Source organism: Poeciliopsis prolifica, unplaced genomic scaffold, assembly GCF_027474105.1.
Source record: "Poeciliopsis prolifica strain line A6 unplaced genomic scaffold, Auburn_PproV2 SCAFFOLD075, whole genome shotgun sequence".
In the NCBI taxonomy this organism is placed as follows: domain Eukaryota; kingdom Metazoa; phylum Chordata; class Actinopteri; order Cyprinodontiformes; family Poeciliidae; genus Poeciliopsis; species Poeciliopsis prolifica.
In genome coordinates, this window is record NW_026562450.1 from 28,369 (window position 1) to 50,214 (window position 21,846).

General features: G+C 43.2%; 2 protein-coding genes across 2 annotated transcripts; one reads left to right on the top strand and one right to left on the bottom strand.

Annotated features, from left to right (window-relative positions):
- Positions 1-1,168: 1,168 nt before the first annotated feature.
- zgc:162171 (uncharacterized protein LOC565931 homolog) lies at positions 1,169-7,526 on the bottom strand. The gene is made up of 4 exons (XM_055021268.1): positions 7,004-7,526; positions 3,625-3,755; positions 3,056-3,205; positions 1,169-2,275 (listed from the first exon to the last, which is right to left on the bottom strand). Exons 1-4 carry the CDS (start codon positions 7,194-7,196, stop codon positions 2,066-2,068), a joined length of 684 nt encoding a protein of 227 aa, XP_054877243.1. The 5' UTR covers positions 7,197-7,526; the 3' UTR covers positions 1,169-2,065.
- A 3,546-nt stretch (positions 7,527-11,072) lies between these two features.
- LOC129352370 (ras-related protein Rab-39B) lies at positions 11,073-21,725 on the top strand. Its single transcript, XM_055021334.1, has 4 exons — positions 11,073-11,489; positions 15,381-15,668; positions 18,638-18,818; positions 18,978-21,725. Exons 2-4 carry the CDS (start codon positions 15,454-15,456, stop codon positions 19,221-19,223), a joined length of 642 nt encoding a protein of 213 aa, XP_054877309.1. The 5' UTR covers positions 11,073-11,489; positions 15,381-15,453; the 3' UTR covers positions 19,224-21,725.
- Positions 21,726-21,846: the final 121 nt, after the last annotated feature.

Consider the following 21,846-nt stretch of genomic DNA (forward strand, 5'->3'; position numbering starts at 1 on the left):
CCTCTGAAGCAGTCATCCCTCCGAGACGCAACGGGATTTCCATCACAAATGAGCAAAATGCGCTTCTCCTCCTGCGAGAGGCGAAGGAAACCTGCAGCCCACCAGCGGCTCTGACAGCAACGATCTCCCTCCAGCTGGTGAATCAGCGGTTGTCTCCGGTTCTAGGACATCGGCTCTCCCGCCGTCACTCTGCCCGCGTCCGCATCGCACCGACGCTGCTCGGCGGCCCCCCGCAGCGAGGCGACGACTCGATGGCACATGGAATCAAAGTGGGACGTGCATGTGAAGCGAGAAGTGACTGCACGTCTGTACACACACACACACACACACACACACACACACACACACACACACACACACACACACACACACACACACACACACAAAAGCTGTTAGATTATTTTTATTTATTTGTTACCCTCCCACTGGAGGAAGCAGGGAAAGATGGAAGCATATGGAGGCTGCTTCAAAAAGTCAAGCATCGTCCTCGTATCCGGCAAGCGAGTCAAATCAAGCACCGCGTGGCGCCCTCTGGTGGCCCAAAGCACAAACGCTTTGATAATTTGCGTTAATTACAGTAATGATGTGCATCTCTCGTCCTTAAATAACCAACATCCGCAGCCATCACTGCAATGTTCCCGGTGGCAAATGACGAGTCCGTTTTAGCAGCTTTCTTAGAGCCAGAAACTTTGCAGAGATGGACAGAGCGTCAAGATTTATGCGAGCGCGTCCCCCTTTCACTGGCATCCAGGAGACGAGTGGTCTTCACAGAGAAGGCCAGACATCCACACCTGAAGGAAGAGCGACGTTTGCTGAGCATCACCTGGAGGGACGATGACTGATGACAACAGAAGAAAACAAAAAACACTCTCCTACCTCCCACCCCCAAACACACGCAACTTCATTTTGACAGGATGTCACCTGATTGCGGCACACAGCAAACACCCAAGATGGACTTTCAAAGAGCAACGTTCAAAGATCGGAACGGGTTCTAATGTTAGGTTTAGGAATTGGTCATTGTATCGCACGGATGCGCTTTGAGCCAGGAGTCTGCAACCTTTAGAACCAAAGAGCTGTTTTTGGCCTCAGTCCAACCAAATGAAATTTCTCTAGAGCTGCAAATGTTATGAAAGCTTTTGTGAAAAGGCAACTTGAACATCCACAAAAAGAGGATTGATACTTTTTTAATGGGATGCAAACAAACAAACATACAAACAAAAAAACACTTAGTTTCCAATGTAATGATGGGAAAAAAAATAAATACTACTAGATTCAAGAATGATACTTGTATCATTCTTTGGTGGAAGTTTAAAGCAATGTTTATTCCAAAACTGCTGGAATCGGCATTTGCTATGTCTGTATTTTATTTTATTTTTTTAAAGTTGTTGATTCTGCTCTTTTGTCGCCAAATGAAGAGCCGCTGTGGAAAACGATGCTCGATTTCCTGCGAGCATCGTTCAGGTCTCGCTGCGTCCAAACACGTGTGTTCTGGGAGGCAGTTACTTCATGCATCATAAAGGGAAAAGGCTTTTCTGTTGCAGGACAAAAACAACGGGCATCATCAAAACAGAGACTTTGTTCTGTTCTGCAGACAGGACAGAGTGAAACATGACAGAGTTTTGTCTAATAATTAACTGATGTAAAATATAAATAAATAAATCACTCTGAAATACACAAGAGACATGTGCTTTCAGATACAGACATTTAGGACAATGAAAATATGCTCTGTGAGAAAAGAAGAGAGAAAAGTCTCACAACTGCTGACGTGCTTTTAACGGTCGCCTTTCTGAGAAGAATGCTGCCCTGGTGCCTCGACGCAGCAGCCACGGGAAAATGCTTTTGAGGTTGCTGAAGTCAATCTTAAATTGGTTGTAAAAAAAAAAACATACAATGCCCCAGTTTGTTAAAAAAAAAAAAAATTTAAAAAAAGCTTGGAGACTTGGAGGAAAAGCAAAAATGTCAGAAAACATCTCCAATAGAGTTTTTCCAGAGAGTTAGGGAAACTTCTGGATGTTATAAAGGGGAAGACTTGAAGTCGTCGCTCCATGACGCTGGTGGATCTGCATCAGTCACCGGTTCTGGCTCTGGGTTTGGCCGAGGAGCACCCGGCGCAGCCGCCGAGTCCCTTCTCCTTGGCGCTGTGGTCGAAACGAGGCAGAACGACGATCCCGCTGTCGGCCTCGCTGCGAGCGCCGTTGCTCGACGCTCTCTCCTCTTCCCCAGACATGATCGCTTTCACCAAACACGTGATGGCGCTGTCGATGTTGGTGTCATCCTGGGGACAGAGGTCAAAGGTCGGGGAAAGGACAGTGAAAGAAATGATGATTTTCTTTGTTAAATTGTTAGCTGCAGACAGGCTGAAACGTGACGTTGTGAGCGCAAGATCCTGCAAGAAAGTTCCTCACAGACAAAGAGTGCCGTTGGTTTTAGCTGCTAAGCTGTTGACATCTTAAATCTTAAATGTATGCTTATGTATGAAAAGGTGAGCAGAGTTTTGCTGTTTATTGTCCACTACTCGAAAACAAGTTGATCACATTTCATCAGCATGCAGATGTGCTGCAGAATTTGGGCTCAGTTTAAAAAAAGTAACTTATTTAAGAATCGCTCTGCTCCTTGGTGACTTATGGAAATGGATCGGGAAGTTGTAAACCTGCTAGCGACAGAGAGGTGCCACCGAATCGTCAACAGAGGTGAGGCAAGTCAATGCCGAGTTGTTTTTGAGACTTTTAGTGCTGCTTTGTGGTCAGAAACCAGCTGGTTTTAGTCGAAATGTAGTTTGCCTAATTTCCCTATTTCCCTAAGCGTTCTGTTTTTTCAAAATCCGATGGCAGCCTCTTTGAAATCCAGCAGTGTGAATTTCAAACGATGCCTTTCACTGCCACCAGTGTTTTCTAGCCCAGAAAAAAATAGCTGATATTGAATGACATACATCTATGTTTTTTACAATGAGCTTCTTAAGCATGCAAAAGGAAACTCATTCACAGTTCCTCCTCAGAGACATGAAGCAGTGTAAACATTGTGTCAGTACGATTCGCGGAGGAAAACAACAGCCCACCTTAGCAGATGTTTCAAACCAGCCAACAAAGCTGTGGTCTTGGGAGAAGTTCTCCAGCTTTGGGAGTTTGGGACACAGACCGAGTTGACGTTGGTCACACTTGTTGGCCAGCAGAACGGCTGGAACTGGCTTCCCGTTGCTCAGAGTGACCTGAATCGGAAAGGAGGAGACATGAAGAGAAAATGATTTTGAAAATCTAAACCATACCCTTACACTTTAAAGGCTATGAGTCAGTGAAGGTAAGAGGACCATGGATATGGTCCTGCTATCAAGCAGGCTTTAAAAAGTCAGCAGTTAAAAGAAAATAAAAAAATATTGTTTCTGCTGCCCACAAGTGGAAAGGAAAGCATATGACAGGTTTAAGGCAGACTAGTTCTCATTTGTTTCTTAACACCATAAAGACGTGGTTGTTTTAAAGCTCGTCATTTACGATCAGCTATAACTGTAAAAATGTTTGACTTTCTGTGAAGTTTTTTTTTTCCTGACCAACTGAATTGAAGTGAACAGTAAACAGAGTTTTTCACCTTACAGTTATTTGGTCAGCTTCAGCAGCTCTTTGTAAAACTTACTTTTGAGTCCAGGTCTCGTTTCCACTTCAGGACAGCCTGGAACGTGGCCAGCCTGGTCATGTCGAAGACAACAAGGGCCCCCAGTGCTTCTCTGTAGTAGACGCGGGTCATATTCCCATAGCGTTCTTGTCCTGTCAGGGAGACAAGATGTTTTACCAAACCAACGACTGATATCAATGTAATCAAAATCTATTAGCCTTTTTTTTTTTTTTTTTTAGATTTTAGCCTTTCTTTTTCCTCTTCTGCTATGGCTTTGTACATTGGTGTAAAGTTTGGACACTTTGCTCCAACATCGACATCCAGCTCACTGTTGCTTCCTGTTTGTCTGAACCTTCTGAATTTGAAAGGTCAAGTTTTTAAGAAGCAAAAGCTCATACAGGTAAGTCAAAGAATCAGTTTATGTACATTTAACTCTCCCCTCCTCTTGAATGTTCAAGTTTTCTCCAGAAATATCTGCATTGTGGCTGCTTGGTGGATGCAGTTGGCAGTGCTGTTGCGTCAAGGCCAGAAAGCCAGGGATCCCCATCCCAGTCTGCCATTCTACTGGGGTGATCCCAGCCAATGCGTATCTTCGGTTTAATGGGAAACCAAAGATACGCATCAACCTTAACAGTCCTACAATGTCCAGAGTCTTTGACATCTCACTTCCCTACATTGAACATCCTTACAGTTTCCAACAGGATGTGTAATAAATGCTGTATACAGATCATCTCTGGCTTTTCAATGTCAAAAGCAAGACCATTGTGGGTGGTTTATTTAGAAACAAACTTGGTCTGTAGCCCTAAAACAGAGGGGTAGCAGAGGGGACATTTTCATTGTGTTTCCTCTCACAGATTTTTCTAACAAGACAAACAAGAGAAACTGTCTTCATACTTTACTAATGTACCAGAAATGTCAAAGACACAGATATCATTACTATCTTGGAAGACATCTTTCTGAAGTCTAAAGTAGGTCTTTGTAATGCTGCATAACACATAAAAACTCCTGAATGCAGCATTTTGCAATACAGGATGGAGCTCTGGCTCCTGGATCCCCTTGTTGCCAAAGCGACGCAACATCAACAGAATTTGTGTTTTGACATCTTTTTTTTTAAATCTCTGTGTTGAACCTCAATCAGACGATCAGCTATAACTGTAAAAATGTTTGACTTTCTGTGAAGATTTTTTTTCCTGACCAACTGAATTGAAGTTGGTCAGGAAACGGATATTTTTTGTAGACCTGGTCCATCTCTGCTACCCACTTCAGGATGTGAAATGAGGCCCATTGCTATTTCCCATTTCCTGTTTCTTGTTAATTCATAACCAAATTCACAATATGAATTTCTGAAACAGTTTACTAGAAACTTCTTCAGGCCAGCATTTTCTGCATTGCTGAAATTCTCTGAGCCAAGCTCTGTTATCTTATCTAGAGATAATGAGATTTTTTTCTTTTTTTTTTTTTTGCCCCGTTCATGAACGTCACTTTTGAATTACTGCCCCTTTCGGCTTTGGTGAAGCTTTTGTAAGTGTGGCTAAAGTTTCCTCAGGAACAGGAACTGCTTCTACTGTTTTTCACACCACCGACTTACCAAGAACACAAACAGTGACAAAAACCCATCAGACCGACTTATAGAACGATGCATGTGTCACTGTTGAATGTTACACACACACACACACACACGCACGCACGCACGCACACACACACACACACACACACACTCGCACGATGTATAAATAAGTCTTTGTGCGAGTCACTAACTTCCTCCACATGATCTTAATACAGAAGTGAATCAGCAAGAGATACACATCCACACACACACACACACACACACAAACACACACACACACACACACATACACTTGGCAATTATACACACATGACAAGATTGTGTCTGACAGCTAAACAGAGCCAGTTTAACTGGTTTAAACTGTTTTCAGTCTTTATGCTAAGCTAACATGCTAGTAGTAACAAATCCATCAATAATTTGAATGAATAAACTTCAGTGAGAGCATTGAACAGAACAATGATGGGTTGTTGTGTATTATTTTTGTATTTTTTCTTTTACCTAAAAACTCAAACAAATAGCTGCTAAGTATCTGACGGGGATGAACCAAAATGAAAATTTGACCCAGTGTCGACGTACGATGCATTAATTTCACCGTTATGGTCAACAACCCATATTCATATAAAAATATCGCATTGCTGACAACAGCTGCCTTTCCATTGATCACATAAACGCACAATATAAATTTGCTTGCTGGAAACAACGTAACTTTGAAAAAAAATTCAAATAAAAGCTTCTGGCGCTAAGATAAAGTCGTTTTCGCGAACATGCAGAAATTGGTTGATTTCTCTAAAGTGCGACGGAAACACGGCTCACATGATCAATAACCGGATGTTGCAACTGGACCAAGCGACAAAGAAGAAGATGACAGGAAGTAGTTGGAGGATGGCAACACGGAATGTTTTATGATGTAAACAAACTTATTTGCGAGATGCAACAATCCAAACGCACTGGCTCGTCCCTGCCGATGCAAAGTCTTCTTGTGTCACCTCGACTGCACCTCTTCATGCAAATTGCAGCTCCTATCTGCTAGGACCTGACTCAGCAGCCAAGCCAACAGGACATACATGTAACATGTCAATGAAGTGAGGGACGACAGTTGTGAAGACAGCAGTGACACAGTTCCCAACATTGCAATTGGCTGCAGGAGGAGGAGACATGCTGGATTCGTTATCTGAACACGGGAGGCTTTTAACTTGTACATTAGCAGAAATGGTGGCTCACCGCATGTTCTTGGTGCTAAGTGTGACATGACGCCCCGTCACTGTTGGATGTGTCAGCGAGATTTGGTCAGAACTCTCAGAGGACCGCATGGTTCATAAAAAGCTGAATATTTTTGAATCCACAGCTCTTTAGCAAAATGGCCGACGAGTAGCCGCTCTGAAAGGGCTTTTGCTCCAACGCCTGTAATTATAATTCAGTCATTACATCCATGTCTGAATCACGAATACAATCATGCAGCTGTTTACATTCCTACACGCCACTTTCCTAAATAACTTATGGAGTGATTGTGTGAAGAAATTTCGATTGAATTCCTTCTTGAACGGAAATACCGCGATTACGCAATTATTATCAGAACATCGAGTGAAAGAATCTGCAGACCTTTGTCCTGAAACGATCTGTTGGCGATCCATCCCTTATTCTGACATGTGAATCATATTGGTAAACAAAGATCCAATATGCTCTCCTCTCAGTTTCCTCTCTCAAAGTTATTTTCTGCTCATGCAGCGTCTGCTGTATCCGTCCTGATAATCTCATCACCATTGAGCGTTCAACGACCAGGAGGAGCTGATCCTGGAGGTATAATACACTTTTTTTTGTGGGGTGGGGACTCACCAGCGATGTCCCACAGCTGCAGCCGCACCACCGTCTTGTGATCCCAGTTGAGCACTTTGAGGGCAAAGTCCACGCCGATGGTGGCCCTGTAGTGCTGGGAGAACACATGGTGGACGTACCGCTTTATGATGGACGTCTTACCCACGCCCAGGTCGCCGATGACCAGCACCTTCAGCAGGCGCTCCTGCTGCATGGCGGGACGGGACGGGACTGGACGGGACGGGCCGATGGGTCCAATTCGAGATCCTGACGATCCGAAGTCACGCGTTCACTGATTATCCACTAACGTTCGGGCTTTTGAAAATGGAAATAAAGTGTGAATACTTAGAGCTGTGTAGAGGCGTTCCTTGTTCCTGTGGACGCAGGAACAGTTTGTTGTTGTTTTTGTCCCGTTCAGTTTCCTTTGGAGGAGGTTAAAAAGACTGACGCAGCCCAGAGGCAAGAAACGACCGGGAGAGAGGAGACGCCGTGCGGTCAGTGAAGCGCTCGGTCCGCCCTGCAGCCCGGTCCGCCGTTCTGCAGGGCGCTGTGCGGTGACAGGCCGGGCTGTCAGCACTCTGTGCGGGGGGACAGCCGCGCCACGCCCCCCGCCCTCCCTCTCGGCCCCGCGCTCTCAGATGCAGCTGCAGATATTTACATACACTTCACAAAATGACACGTAGCCATTTTTTGTTGTTGTTTTTTCTAATTGAAATTTTGAATGTGCGTCTTTAAGCAGTTTGGGACAATAAGAACTTGACTTAACAAAGTTCTAATAGCTTGAATAGCAGTTAACTTTTATAATAGTCATGTCTTTTACATACTTGCTCAAATTACCTTGACAAGGTCTGTCATGTCAAATGATTTTTCTGGATGATAAATTGTCCCCAGAAGTTATTGCGATAAGCGATAATATTGTTGTTTTTGAGACCGTTTTCAGGTAGCATTATGGTATCGGCGTCACGATGGTGCAGCAAGACATTCTCAAAGATCAATGAAAAAAACAACAATTTTCAACAAATTTGAAAAACCAAAGACAAAAGCAAAACAACGCAAGTAGAAAATAAAATCAATTATGAAGTCTCTGAGCAAAATTTCTCTTCAAAATGGTTGAGACCAGTAAGACTTGTCATCGAGTTTTTAGCGAGACGAGGTCGGTGCACTTCAGAAACGAGCTGGGATCATCAGAAGAGAACATTAACTGGAAATGTTGAGGCCATGTCTCAAGAAATCAGCCAGGAGGTCAAAGGTGGGAAACCTGAGATCTTCCAGATGGACGGCGAATCTGTGCATATCACAAAAAAAACAAACAAAAAAAACACACACAAAAAAAACAGTTACATGACTTGAGAGCAACAAAGTCAAAGTTTCAGAGCAGCCATTGCAAAGTCAACGTTTCAGGCTCAGAGAAAATTTGTGGGCAGAGTTTTAAAATGATTCCTAAAGCAAACTGGACCCAGTCACACCAATTCTGGAAAGAAGAAATGGGCCCAAATACCAACAAGCTATTGTGAGAAGCTTGTGGAAAAAGACCCAAAACATGAGTGGTGAGACATTTCTCTTTATCCTGGCACTGTGCACATGGAGATGATTTTGTTAAGCTCGGTTTGGTTTAGTCTGTTTCATACAGTGTATGCGGATAACAGGTTTCAACTGCACACGTGTGAAATCGTTTTGTCAAAAAGTGTGAAGCCTATATCCTGTGTAACAGCACAATCACACATAGGATGATGTAAAGTGACAACATGAGGGCCTTCGAGGCTGCAGCTGAAGCTCTTCCTGTTTTTCACACCAACAAGGCAAGGCAATCTGTCCGTAGCGCACCATTCGTGAACAAGCTAAGTGCTATAGTGTTTTAAGTAACTTATATATATAAGTGTCCACTAAAATGGACAAAGGTCAAAATTCAAATTTAAAATACATGGGAAGATGGACTGAAAATTGTTGGGTTATATTTAAAGTTAAAGGTCACAGTTATGTCTTCATTTATGATTTGATGGTGTCAAAAGTTTCTGCACTTCAGGTCGTTAACTTCCTTTTGCGCCCCCACATGTTCAGTTTTGGTACCGCAAGTATTTTGGACAAATTGCTTTTAAAAATGCAATAATTAGTTTGCAGAATCCAAACTAATTAGTATCTTAAAGAGACCTGCATAGAAACTGTTACAATGATTTAAACTCCAAATAAATACAAATAAATGCACAAATTCTGGTTATGTCTTTAAGATGTTAGTAGGTTGATTTAGTGATAAACACATGACTGGACATACTGATTCCCAACCTGTTTAGGGCCATGACTTTGTCTTTTCTGTTTTAAATTGTGACAAAACATATCACGTTGTACCACTGTTGTTATTAACACAGTCAATTTGTTCACATAGAGGTTGTGATCATTTAATTACAGCATTTAAAAGTGTGTCATTAGGACCAGGCACAGCAAGAAAAGTTCTAGTTTTCTACTGTCTAAAGCAGGGGAGCATAAACACACTAGATATAGCTGGCCCGTTAACAGAGCCTTGAGGAACCTCACATGCAATCAAATCTAAAGTATCCTAACTGAAGTAAAGATAAATAGAAGAGCGCTCTATTATCTTGATTAAATTAAAACAGCTAAATTGTCTCTTGAAAACAGAAGAGGTGATTAAAGTCAGACAGTCCCACAAAATGTCATGTATTGTTTTCCTTAATCAGACTGTCTTATGTTCCTTCTATATTCTTTCATTTTCTTTGTCCTCTCAGTGCTGTCTTTTCCTTTCTGAACCACAATGGCATAGTCTGTTAACAAATTACATTAAAAGCATAAATGTGAACAATGTCCTGTCTGTTAGCACCAATCTACTGTTTTTCTGTTTGTACAAATTGTTTTCAGAAAAGCATTCACTGCCTTGCAAATGTCAAAAATGACTCAAGAACCGCGTCGAGGCGACTGGGTAAAAACTGGAATGTTGTTATTCCTTTGTAAAAAGAAATGAATGATGAATGGATTTTAAACAAACAAAATAAAAGAAACTTCAACAAACCCATAATAATAATAATAATAATAATAATAATAATAATAATAATAATAATAATAATAATAATAATAATAAAAACGTTTCAAATGTGAAATCCAGTCAACGATGAAACAAGAATGACACTTTTAATCAAGCAGCCAAGGTCCTGGATATGAAGCTGAATCCATAAATACTGGAAAAGGCTTCCACAATGTGTGATTAGTTTATTATTGTACTTCAATTTGTTATCAGTCAGCCTAGCTAGCTATGTAGCCAGCTACCTACTTACTTAGCTACATTGCTAACTATCTACTTAGTTAGCAATGTAGCTAGCTACCTATTTATTTGGCTACATAGCTGGCTGTGTAGCCAGCTATCTACTTACTTAGCTACATTGCTAGCTAGGTAGATAAATCAGGCACTTTGATGCGGGAGGAGAAGAAGAAACTACAATTCCCAGACGGTAGTGAGTGCGCAAGACCGGTAAACCTTTCCGGAAGTGCGCATGAAGGAGTGAGCGTAAAGACTGTAGTGAGTGCGCAGCTCAATTCTTCAGTACGGCCGAGATGTTTAGAAACAAATGAAAGACAGATTTCAGTTGATGGAAAACTGCCACAGAAACTTCTCTTTTTTTCTTTTTTGTTTTTAAACCGAATTTTTTTTAATCCTTTGGCCACATTGTCTTCTGATAGTGCGTCAACCTTTGTTTAGTATAAAAGTACAAAACACGTGTAATTTTCTAACGTGCTTAGAAAGGAAACGTACAGAAGCTGTGCGTTACTAGGAGTAAAATACACAACTTTATAATTCCAGGTCTCCTTGGACATAAGATGGGGAACCTTCCGCGAAAACGGGGAAACTTTCCTACCCTCTCTCCATCTCCGCTCCGTTCTCGTTGCGCCCCTACGCGCTTCTTTACGGTAGTGGTACTGATGCGGGATGAGTCAGGCTGTATGATGCTACTGCTGCTGCTGCCGCCGCTGCTGCCGTCGGTCTCTGCTGCCATTTCATCTGCTGTCGATTAGCTCTAAACACCAGAAGGAATTTTTCGGGACCCCCCATCACAACCACCACCTCCCGCCCTCACAGCCTGGTTCCCCCACCCCACCACCCCTCCAGCCCAGCCGCCCCTCTCCCTCAGAGGCTGTTGACAACGAGGGGGGCTCAGTTTGACCCGGACTTCCGCAGGATCCGTGTGTGTGTTTTTTTTTTTTTTTTCAAAAAAAAAAACAAAACACAATAATAGCTCTGGATGCGCTTCTGTCTGAGCTGTCCGAGGCAGACAGGGGGGCCCTGACCGTAAGAGACGGAACCGCTCCGGACTCCGGCGTACCAGTGTGTGTTTGTACCTACTGATAGAAACTGATAGACGGAGTCCCCAGATTTTTTTTTTTTTTTTTTTTTTTTTTTGCGGCCTGAGCGTCGAACCAGTCCGACTTGTTGGTGCCATGGAGCTCTCATCGGCCTGGTCCTGAACGGCAACACCGGCCTAAAGCGGACCCACTCCTGCTGCAAGTAGGCACAGTTCTTCTTTTTTCATAAACAATATACGTTTGTATTGATGAACTTAACTTAGTAGCCATATAGCACTTAGTCACTTTAAAGTGACTGAAATCAACAAAACACATTTGTGATTTGTTGGGCAGCTCATTAAATAAGCCCTTAAAAATCATTTAGAGATCATTCTGGCAGGTTTCACTAGAGCAGGCTGGTCAGCTGTCCTTTATCTGCTCCTGTTGGACATTCTGGACAGGCGTTTCTGGACCTCATCAGGAACAAGAGCTCGGAGGCCGCTCTATTCACCAGGGACTCCAGCTGCTAATGTTTGCACACTGACTGGGCCGTGCAACCCGACTCTGCCGGAGAGCAGGGCTGATGGGAGGCTTCATAGAGCTGGCCCTCTGCCCGCCTGGCGGCCTGATACCGATCAGATAGATTGTGAGTCGACATTAAAGGAGGTTCGCTTTGAAAATTGAGGAAACTCACTCGATTTCAAACAGAAAACACACGTTTGTCGCTGCAGTGTTATAATAATTTCCTTTAAAAGGGACGGTGTTGTGCAAAAGCTACTCTTCTGAGCTTTACCTCATGTCGCAATGCTATTCCCACATCTAAAACATAACTGGAGTGTTGCTCCTGACTTCATGAATCCTGTAATCTCCCCCGCTCAGCTCCTTCAGACTAGCCAGTAGCAATTAGCAAACACGTGCTGCAACTGCGCATCTGCTGAGCTCCTCATAGGAGCTACTTCTGACGTACTTTTAATGTTGTTAATAGGATTAATAAAGGAGCGTTGTGATGACTTCCTGAAGGAAAAGCAGGCATTTCTTAGAGGCAGAGGCCCAATTTCATGGTAATTTACAGAGTAAAATTTCATGAGCCCTCCCATGGTCTTAAGAGCTGAAACAATATGGACCCCAAAAGCTTTTTACTCTATGCGTAGTCCGGCGGAGACCGAGTGGGCTTTTACAAGGTTTTTATTTTGTGTGTGTGTGTGGTTTTGGGAACTGACGGTCTGACGGTACAACTCCTCACAACCCCTGAAAAATCACCACAGCATTTTTAGAACAGGTAACGCAGTTACTTGATTGTGCTATAAAATAGCAAATGCTTGGAAAGCACACTGCACTGCCCCTTTAAATAATAGCCCTTTCTTCCATAAACTTCAACCTATTTAATTACAATTTTACGCAGCAGACTGAGACAAATTGTCACACAACTACACAACTTGGGAGTAGAATGAAAACAATGCGTGGTTTTCAGTGCTTTTTTATTTTTACTTAGAAAGCAGTTTGTGAACTCATTTGACTTTACAGTTATTGCCCACTTTCTGTTGGTGTTGTGCATAAAACCCAATAAAATGCAGTGACATTTGCCCAAGAGTTATAAATACTTTTGGAACGCCCTGTAGATTTTGTTACTTATAGATACCCTGGGTGGTCATTTTGCCCTTCAAACAACCTCCTACTTTACAAGAGCAATTCTAAACTAAAAATAAAGTTCATAACAGCTATGAAAAGAAGAAAGAAATTTCACTACACATCATGTTTCTTTCTGCTTTCCTATGTCAGGACAGAGAGAACACATTTCTTTCCCCCAAAGCAGATCATTGATCACAAAGTTCAGTTTGTCAGCAGCTCACATGAGGGTGAAAGTCTTCAGTTATTGATCGACTACATCAGAGATCATAACTCGTGACCAGTAAGTGGCAGAAAAAGCCAAGAAACAACACAACATGTCACCCGTTTGCCGCAAAAGTCGATACGTGGCAAAATCGAGCATCCAAACTCCCGCCGTCTCTGGCTTTGTCCCTTCAGAGCCGCCGTAGCTCCCGACGTGAGGCGTCAAAAACACAACGGACTCTGTTCTCATGGGTTCCTGCCGCCACAATATTCAGTCGTTACCTCCGGGCTGTAATGAAATCATGCAGAAAAGACGACGCAAGCTACTGATGAGATCACAGGGGAGGTGTGACGACATGGGCAAGCATCCATTTGATGAACAAATCAATCAGATAATCAATGGAAAAGATACGCTGTGGTTGTGCCTGGTGTCTGCCGTGACTCTTATCTGCACTCCGGTCCCAGCGGCTGCCGCCGATTTGCAAAACAGCATCGGAAGTCTCCAAAAAAGCAGTGAGAACAGCGAAGCGCTGTGGTCTGTTGACAGCAACGAGACGAGAAAAACAACAGAGTTCATCTGAAAGCTGTAAAGTTGCTGCTACTGACATGTAATCTGTATAGATTACTCTGTCTTAAAACTCCAGCAGCCTACAAATGTGTTTAGTAGATTTTCTTTCTACTAAATAATTTTTTTTTTTTTTACACATCACAACTCAACTCAGCAACACAGCAAACTTGTGCGCAATTGTCACATTAAGATTTTACATGAAAATAACATATATACAACTTTCGATTGTATATATTTCGATTTTGTCGTGAATGCTAAGGCGAGTCAGCACGGCCAACTGTGACATATATATATATATATATACAGTATATGATGCTGGACTGTCTCAGGGGCCTCCTTGCACAACCTACACCTTGGGTCTTGTCCGGTGTGGTAGATCTGGGCCTCTATTGTTCTGGTGTTTAGGGCCTGTTCCTGGGCGGCCAGGATGAGGGCCTCTGTGCTGTCCTTGAGTCCAGCCTTTTCCAGCCATTGGTAGGATTTACTGATATCAGCCACTTGGGTTATTTGCTGGTGGTATATATATATATATATATATATATATATATATATATATATATATATATATATATATATATATATATATATATATATATGTATATATATATATATATATATATATATATATATATATATATATATATATATATATATATATATATATATGATCCGCACAGAAGGAGTCTCACTCCCACAAGGAACAATAGCAGACATAGAGGACAGTTACAAGTACCTAGTACATGGAAAGACATAACCAAGTGGCAGGCATAGTGTACAGAAACATCTGTGCAGAATATGGACTGGAAACCCCGAGATCAAAGTGGGAAACACCCCCAAAGGTGGTGGAGAACGCCAGAGCTAAGATCCTGTGGGACTTCCAGATCCAGACAGACAAAATGGTAATGGCGAACCAACCAGACATTGTCGTAGTGGATAAAAATCAGAGGAAAGCCGTTGTGGTAGATGTAGCAAGTAATTGCAACATCAGGAAAAAGGAGCACGAGAAACTGGAGAAATACCAGGGCCTCAGGGAAGAACTGGAGAGGGCCTGGAAGGTGAAGACCACAGTGGTGCCTGTGGTCATCGGGGCCCTCGGGGCAGTAACCCCCAAACTGGAGCAGTGGCTACAACAGATCCCAGGAACAACATCAGACATCTCAGTCCAGAAATGTGCAGTCCTTGGCACAGCCAAGATACTGCGCAGGACCCTCAAGCTCCCAGGCCTCTGGTAGAGGACCCGAGCTCAGAGGATAAGAACCACCTGCGGTGGGTGAGAAGGGAATTATTTTTATATATATATATATATATATATATATATATATATATATATATATATATATATATATATATATATATATATATATATATATTATAGCTGTTGTTGTTGTTTTTTTTTAATGAACAAAAATGGGCACATTTGCAAATTTAGCTGGAGTGGGTGCCCACATCTGTGTTCCTGCCCTGGGCCCACACATAGCTAGGACCACCTCTGCTCTCCAGGTGTTGCAAGAACAAACTGCGGAGTCAAGCTGACGTAATAAACGATATCATTGAAACTTTAGTGTTTTCTACTCTACAAATAAATTCGAGGATTCCTGTCAGCTGAAGCAATAAACAGGATGTACTATAAGATTTGCTTCCGCCTTGCTGCAGCCGAACAGCTGACGGTCTAACCGGTGGGGGGGGGGGTATACTCTCTTTTGTCTCTCGCTCAAGCTCGCGCCGACGCGCGCGCACCTCGGCCGCTCCACGCCTCGGCAGCAGCAGCGCGCGGAGCGCCGCAGTCGTCATGGAGGCCATCTGGCTCTACCAGTTCCGCCTCATCGTCATCGGGGACTCCACGGTGGGCAAGTCGTGTCTCATCCGGCGGTTCACGGAGGGTCGCTTCGCCCAGGTGTCCGACCCCACCGTGGGCGTGGACTTCTTCTCCCGCCTGGTGGAGATCGAGCCCGGGAAGCGGATCAAGCTGCAGATCTGGGACACCGCGGGGCAGGAGCGCTTCAGGTGAGGGGAGGAGACCGACCGGCTGGCAGGCAGGCGGGCAGGCAGGCAGGCGGCTGGACACGCTGAGCAGATGATGTGAGCTCGTGCTGTGTCTTTGTAATCCTCCGGTGTGGACTGGAGTCACGTGAGGGCTTATTTGCCAGCTGATGCATCACTGTGATTCCAGCTTTAAGGCATCTAACATGAAAATACTCTTATGAACACAAGTTACAGAATAAGCTCCTTCACACGCAAAAAAAAACAAACAAAACAAATAATTGCCCTAAAAATGTTGAAGTGACTTTGCCAAGTCTATATGAAATTGCACTTCATTGTGATTATGAGCTTCTGGTTTCTCTGGAAACTCACAGAAAGCAAAACTGAACGTTTCCCAAGTAAGTGAGGCTAAATAGATGCTTGTTTTCCTTCTCGAGATTGTTCTGTTCACGAATCTGCAGATGTGTGTTCGGTGAAGGGCGGCAGGACGCCTCATCGCTCAGGTTTTTCTGGATGAAGCGAGCAAAGTGCGTCCAGACGGCCCGACCAGACCAGACCGAGCCCAGACGTCCAGGGAAAGATTCGTGGGAAAAGTAGAGTCACAATGAACGAGCACATGACTTTCTCACTTTGGAGGAGAAAAGAGGAACCCGAGGCCCAATTTAAACCCCGATTTATCCAGAAACTGAAACTGCCATCTGTTGTGCAACGTTTCGTCACGGCGGTTTGGATTTAAGAGGAATGCAGAGCAGCAGTCTGGACAGGCGAACATCCTTTCACGGACAAATCTTTAATTGACCTTTGACCTGTCTGTACAGTGGAATTTGGTTTAATTGATAATGAGACATTTGAAAAAAAAAAACCCAACAGAATTCATGTTCCACAGAGTTACAAGCATTAAGATATACATATATATATATTTATATAAGCACAGCTGGAGTTATGGCTGTCAGATTTGTTACAGTAAGCAGCAAATCAGTTAATCGCACAATCAATTCAAACGTTTCCTTGATTTATCGTTTTCTCTTTTCTCTCTCCTAACAAAAACTGGTTAACGAAAGTCTTCAGTCTGGTGCTTTGGTCTCAACTAGCCCCTTTTTCGAAGGTCAATTTTGCTCACAGAGTTCATAATCCATCAATTGTTTTGCTGTTGCCATTATGCTATCTGAAAATGGTTTCAAGTCAGCAATATTATCGTTTATCGCTATAACTTCCAGAGCAATGTATCATACAGGAAAGTTAATGTTTAAAGATCATGTTACTAGCATGAAAAAATAGTTTTGATACTCGATGGCAACAAAAATCCATGCATATATCTAATATATTGAAATTATTCAGTACAAGTGCAATAGAAGACCAAAGTGTTGGCACAGTGTTTTCTACCTTCCTGTATGAGCGAGCTGCGCCACATTTCAAATGCTATCCTAGACAGGAAGAACAGCTACACCTTTTGTTTTATATTAATTTGTTTGGTTTTATTTTCTGAAATGCTGCCCCCATCAAAACGGCAACAAATTTTGAAAACCGTAAAAAAAAAAAAAAAAAAAAAACGGAACTTAATATTCTTTTCTCTGTTTTGTTTCCTCTGTGATTATTTTTTTTTAATTTCCAAGGTCAATTTTTAAACCTGTTTGCTTTCATTGATCCATATTTCCTCATTTCTGTCATCGTCGACAGCACAGGACAGAGTCTGCAGACTATAAATGGCCGCTCAGTCGCGGCCGCATGTCAGAGCGGCTGAAACGCGTCTTCACCCTCATCGCCGAGTGACGAAGAGGATGACTGCCACCTGCCTTTATCCTGAGCGTTTCCATGTCGACAGCCCCGAGAGACCAAACGAGCGTTTTCCCATAATGTCTTTCAACTGCTACTTAAAATTGGACGCGTCCTCGCGCCGTAACACATGAACAGAGCCGCGCTTTAATCTGACTCTGTGTGGCCGTCGACTGACGCATCCTGTAACCATGGATATGATTCACAACTATATTAAGAATCCGACTGTTCTCCTAAATCTGACTTCCTAAGTCAGTGTCAGTGGTTTACGTGAAATTTCGGACAGTTTGTGATCTTTGTGTCGGTTTACGTTGGACCTGGTGAAATTCTGGCTCAGTTCTATAAAGCTACAGCAAAATGGCGTCAGGCTGTCAATCGTAGGTGATGTGATTTTATTGCACAGCTGAATTTGCCCATTTTCCCGTCACGTTGCCCTCTTCTTTCCTCGGTGACGCAGATATTTTAGTCAGAGTTGTTTCTTCTGCATCTTTCCTGCTTCCATATATATACCTGTATAAATTAAGCACACGTGTCAAATCAAGTGACTCACTTCTTTACAGGTCGGGCTTTTTCCGCCTCCCCCACACACCCGTTCTTTCCTACCGCGTTCTCCCAATCGACTAATCCTCACCTCTTGCTTTTTTTTTTTTCTCCTCTCAATCTCAAGCCTATAAATGGCCTTCCTCAGATAGCTGTTATAAAGTATGACGGGAAATAAAAAAGGAATCAGGAGAAGTTCGTGTCCCTGGAGGCCTGTTAGATTCTGCTGAAAGTGAGCAGCTTCGCCCCAACAATCCAACTCGCTCTGCAGTTGCTGAAGACGTTCACACGGCCCAACTGGGGATTCAAACTTGCAAAATTTGTTGCATCGTCAGCCGCTGCGGTTCGCGTCCACAGTGCACCGCATCCAAACCATCCAGACTAAATGAGAAACCTGTTCACCTCCTCGCCTGTGGTGGCGCTGCACCAAGAATTATTGAAGGAAACAACAGGAAATCGTCTGAAATGTGTAAACTACACAACTTTGTCGAAGTGTATACCATGACATCAATGAAACATGGGATTTAAAAAAAACAAAAAAACTTTTCTTTACTGAAGTTATTACGGAGTGAGAATTCAATAAAAGTACTTAAGTGCAAAAGCAATAAACCCAAAAAGTCAGTCCCACATGCCAAAAATCAAAGGCAGTGAAAGCGTCTTTGTTTCGTTCCGCTGCACAGGTCCATCACCAGAGCTTATTACCGTAACTCTGTGGGCGGGCTCCTCCTCTTCGACATCACCAACCGCCGCTCCTTCCAGAACGTCCACGACTGGCTGGAGGAGGCGCGCAGCCACGTCCAGCCGCACAGCATCGTCTTCCTGCTGGTGGGCCACAAGTGCGACCTTGAGGCGCAGCGCCAGGTGAGAAAACTGGCTTCTTTTAAAGATAGGTCGAGACAAAGAAGTGTGACGGGAAATATTGTTTTTGTAAAGGTTTTCTTTGAAAAAAAAAAGAATAAAACGCCATTTGCAAAAATTATCCCCCAAAACATTGTTTTCAAAGATGTTTCGATCTCGCAGGTGACCCGGCAAGAAGCGGAGAAGCTGGCCGGGGCGTACGGCATGCGCTACATCGAGACGTCGGCGCGCGACGCCATCAACGTGGAGCACGCCTTCACCGAGCTCACCAGGGAGATCTTCGCCTTGGTGCGGTCCGGCGACATCACCATCCAGGAGGGCTGGGAGGGCGTGAAGAGCGGCTTCGTGCCCAACGTGGTTCACTCGTCGGAGGAGGTGACCAAGAGCGACCGCCGCTGCCTCTGTTGAGGTTTTTGAAAAGGGAGTGGACGCCGATGACGGACTGAACTGTCGGCCGTCCAGACGGAGGAACTGTACTTCCTTAAGACTGAATGCGGATTTGGACGGGTGGGGTTAACTCGGCGAACTCAGCTCTCGGTGTCGACGAACATCGTAACAAGTGGAGGACTTCGAGGGATGGATCCATCTCTGTACATGTTTTTCGTTCTCGGAGGGGGCAAGGGTCAGAGTTGTTTGGACTGGACTGCTTTCCCAGAACCTCTCGCAAAAGGCCTTAGAAACCGGATCTGTTCAGATGACTTTATCGTTTTGATTTCTGCCATTACCTCCTTTCCATCAAACACCTCTCAATATGCAATTTTATGATCACATAACAAGAGATCTCATCTTTCTTTACTCGTTTCGTCTAAAGCACCATATAGCGTCGTTTGGTCATGTCCTCGGCATTAAAGCTGTTTCTCCTTCGCCCACATGCTGTTTCACATTCCAGAAATCGATAGAGGAGTCCTGGAGGTCTTAGAAAAAACTCTGACCTATCGCTCTACTACCTTACAAAAGTATTTATATCACTGACACTTCTTTGTTTTTTCTTATTTTCAACCTTACCACTACTAATTGAAATTTAATTGGGAGTTTTTGTTTTGGGACAAACATGAAGTGGAAGTAAATGGTACAGTTTTCATAGGGGCTCTGCACATCCTTTAAAGTCTTAAATTCATGTATCTAAATATCTTAAAAGTCATTAAAAATGTAAGTTGGCCTCAATCAATCGAGGCAAGACTATTTGATCTGGCATACACTATCTAGTTTGAGTCACAGACATCTTCGTGGTAGCGGTTGAAGCTATCACTAATTAGCTGCTAATGTAGCCCTGCTAGCTCGCTAGGTTTTTTCGTCTTTCATGGGTGAGTGGAAATTAATTGCCAGTTTTCTGGATAATGTTCGTCTTCGCCTCTGGCTCACTTCTGTTGCTAACCAAAAAAAAAAAACCCTTGGCCTTACTTCTATATAAAATATGCGATGTTCTCGTCTAAACTTCTGTCTTAAATTTTATTCATATTATCCCTGGTTGGGTCTTAAAAAGTCTTACATTTGAGTTGCTGAAACATTCAGAAACCCTGTTTCAAATCTGATTTGCATTCAACCCTTTCCTCTCTGCTATCCCTGAATATTATCTACCTAAACTGGCTGGGCTTGTGAGAAAAGTGCTAATCCAAAACACCCAAGAGGCTTATTCTGTCTTTGGAGGAGCAGCAGAGATCCTCAACTCAGGTGGGACCTTGTGTTAACAGGTCAGACAAGTATCAGTAGTGCACTCCGCAAAGCTTTGTTAAGACACTCATAGGTAGTTTAAAGTTCGCCACAAGCCATGGAGGGAATACAACAAACGTGCGGAACAAACGTGTCAAAAGCTGCTATAGACATAGGCCCAGTCAAAGCCCAGACCTAAATAAAAAAAATAAATCAGTGACAAAATTTTAAAGATTGACGATTCAAGACTTTCTCCATCCAATCTTTCGGAACTTGAACTATTTTGCAAAGAAGAATGGACCATTTCAATTGCAAATGTCCAACGCTGGCAGAGACATGCTGCAGGAACAAAAGGTGGTTTTATAAATCAGGAAGTTGCTAATGAGAAGATTAGGAAAGAGGGCAACCAAACTCCTCTTTCCACCAAGCCACAGTTGCTCACAAGGTGTCCTCTTGGGTACTACATTGTCTTGGTCCGTCACATAAAACACACAATCTTTTTGGAGAAAAGACATAGTGGGCAATAAAATACTTTTGCAAGGTATGAGACCTCCAGCGAACTCGATGACATTGACCTGGTCACATTAGCCGTCTGTGTAAAAGTCATGCAATAACACGACACCTCCCAGTTGTTCGCAAAGGACTCTAACTGCACGAAGACAAGTGCACTCGAGGAGGTGGAGCTGTGGACACGTCAAACTGCTTCATCGGACACACCGGGTGGATTTGTTGAACTCTCTGTTTGGAGCAGGAAAGCACCTTAATAGTCGAGTCCGTCTACACAGGGAAAGCCTTATTTGGTATACTTCAGTTCCCCGAGGCCAAACCGGCAGAGACGGACTGATCACATTAACGGACACTCGACGAATGGACTCCATGGCATCACTACGTAACCAACAATGCACGCTAAAAAAGAGGGGGAAATTTTTATTATTATTTTTTTAATCGCCGCAAAGAAATCCGACCAGCCCGACGCGGTTCACGAGATTCAGTTCTGTTCAGTACAAGTTGCTTTAATCTGTGGAAATGCAGTGTCGTATGTGACTTTTATCACCGCTTCAGTTGAAACCCTGCATTTTTACCTCGCCGCCATGTTGGCGAGGTAAAAATGAAACGCTCCCAAGACTTAAACTGCTTTAAATTTGGTTTCTCAAGACACAGATTTCAAAGCACCTTATCTTTACCTAAATTTGATGATTACATTTCAAGATGCGTTCCAACCCCTGACATGAAAATTAAAGAAATAATGCTTATATATTGTGAACATCTTTTTTCTTGCCATCTCCTAGTCTTAGTTGTGCAACATGACAACATGAACGCAAAGAAAAAGGGGGGAAAAAATCCTTCAAACTGCTGTTTTAAGGTTTTATATTTGAAGACA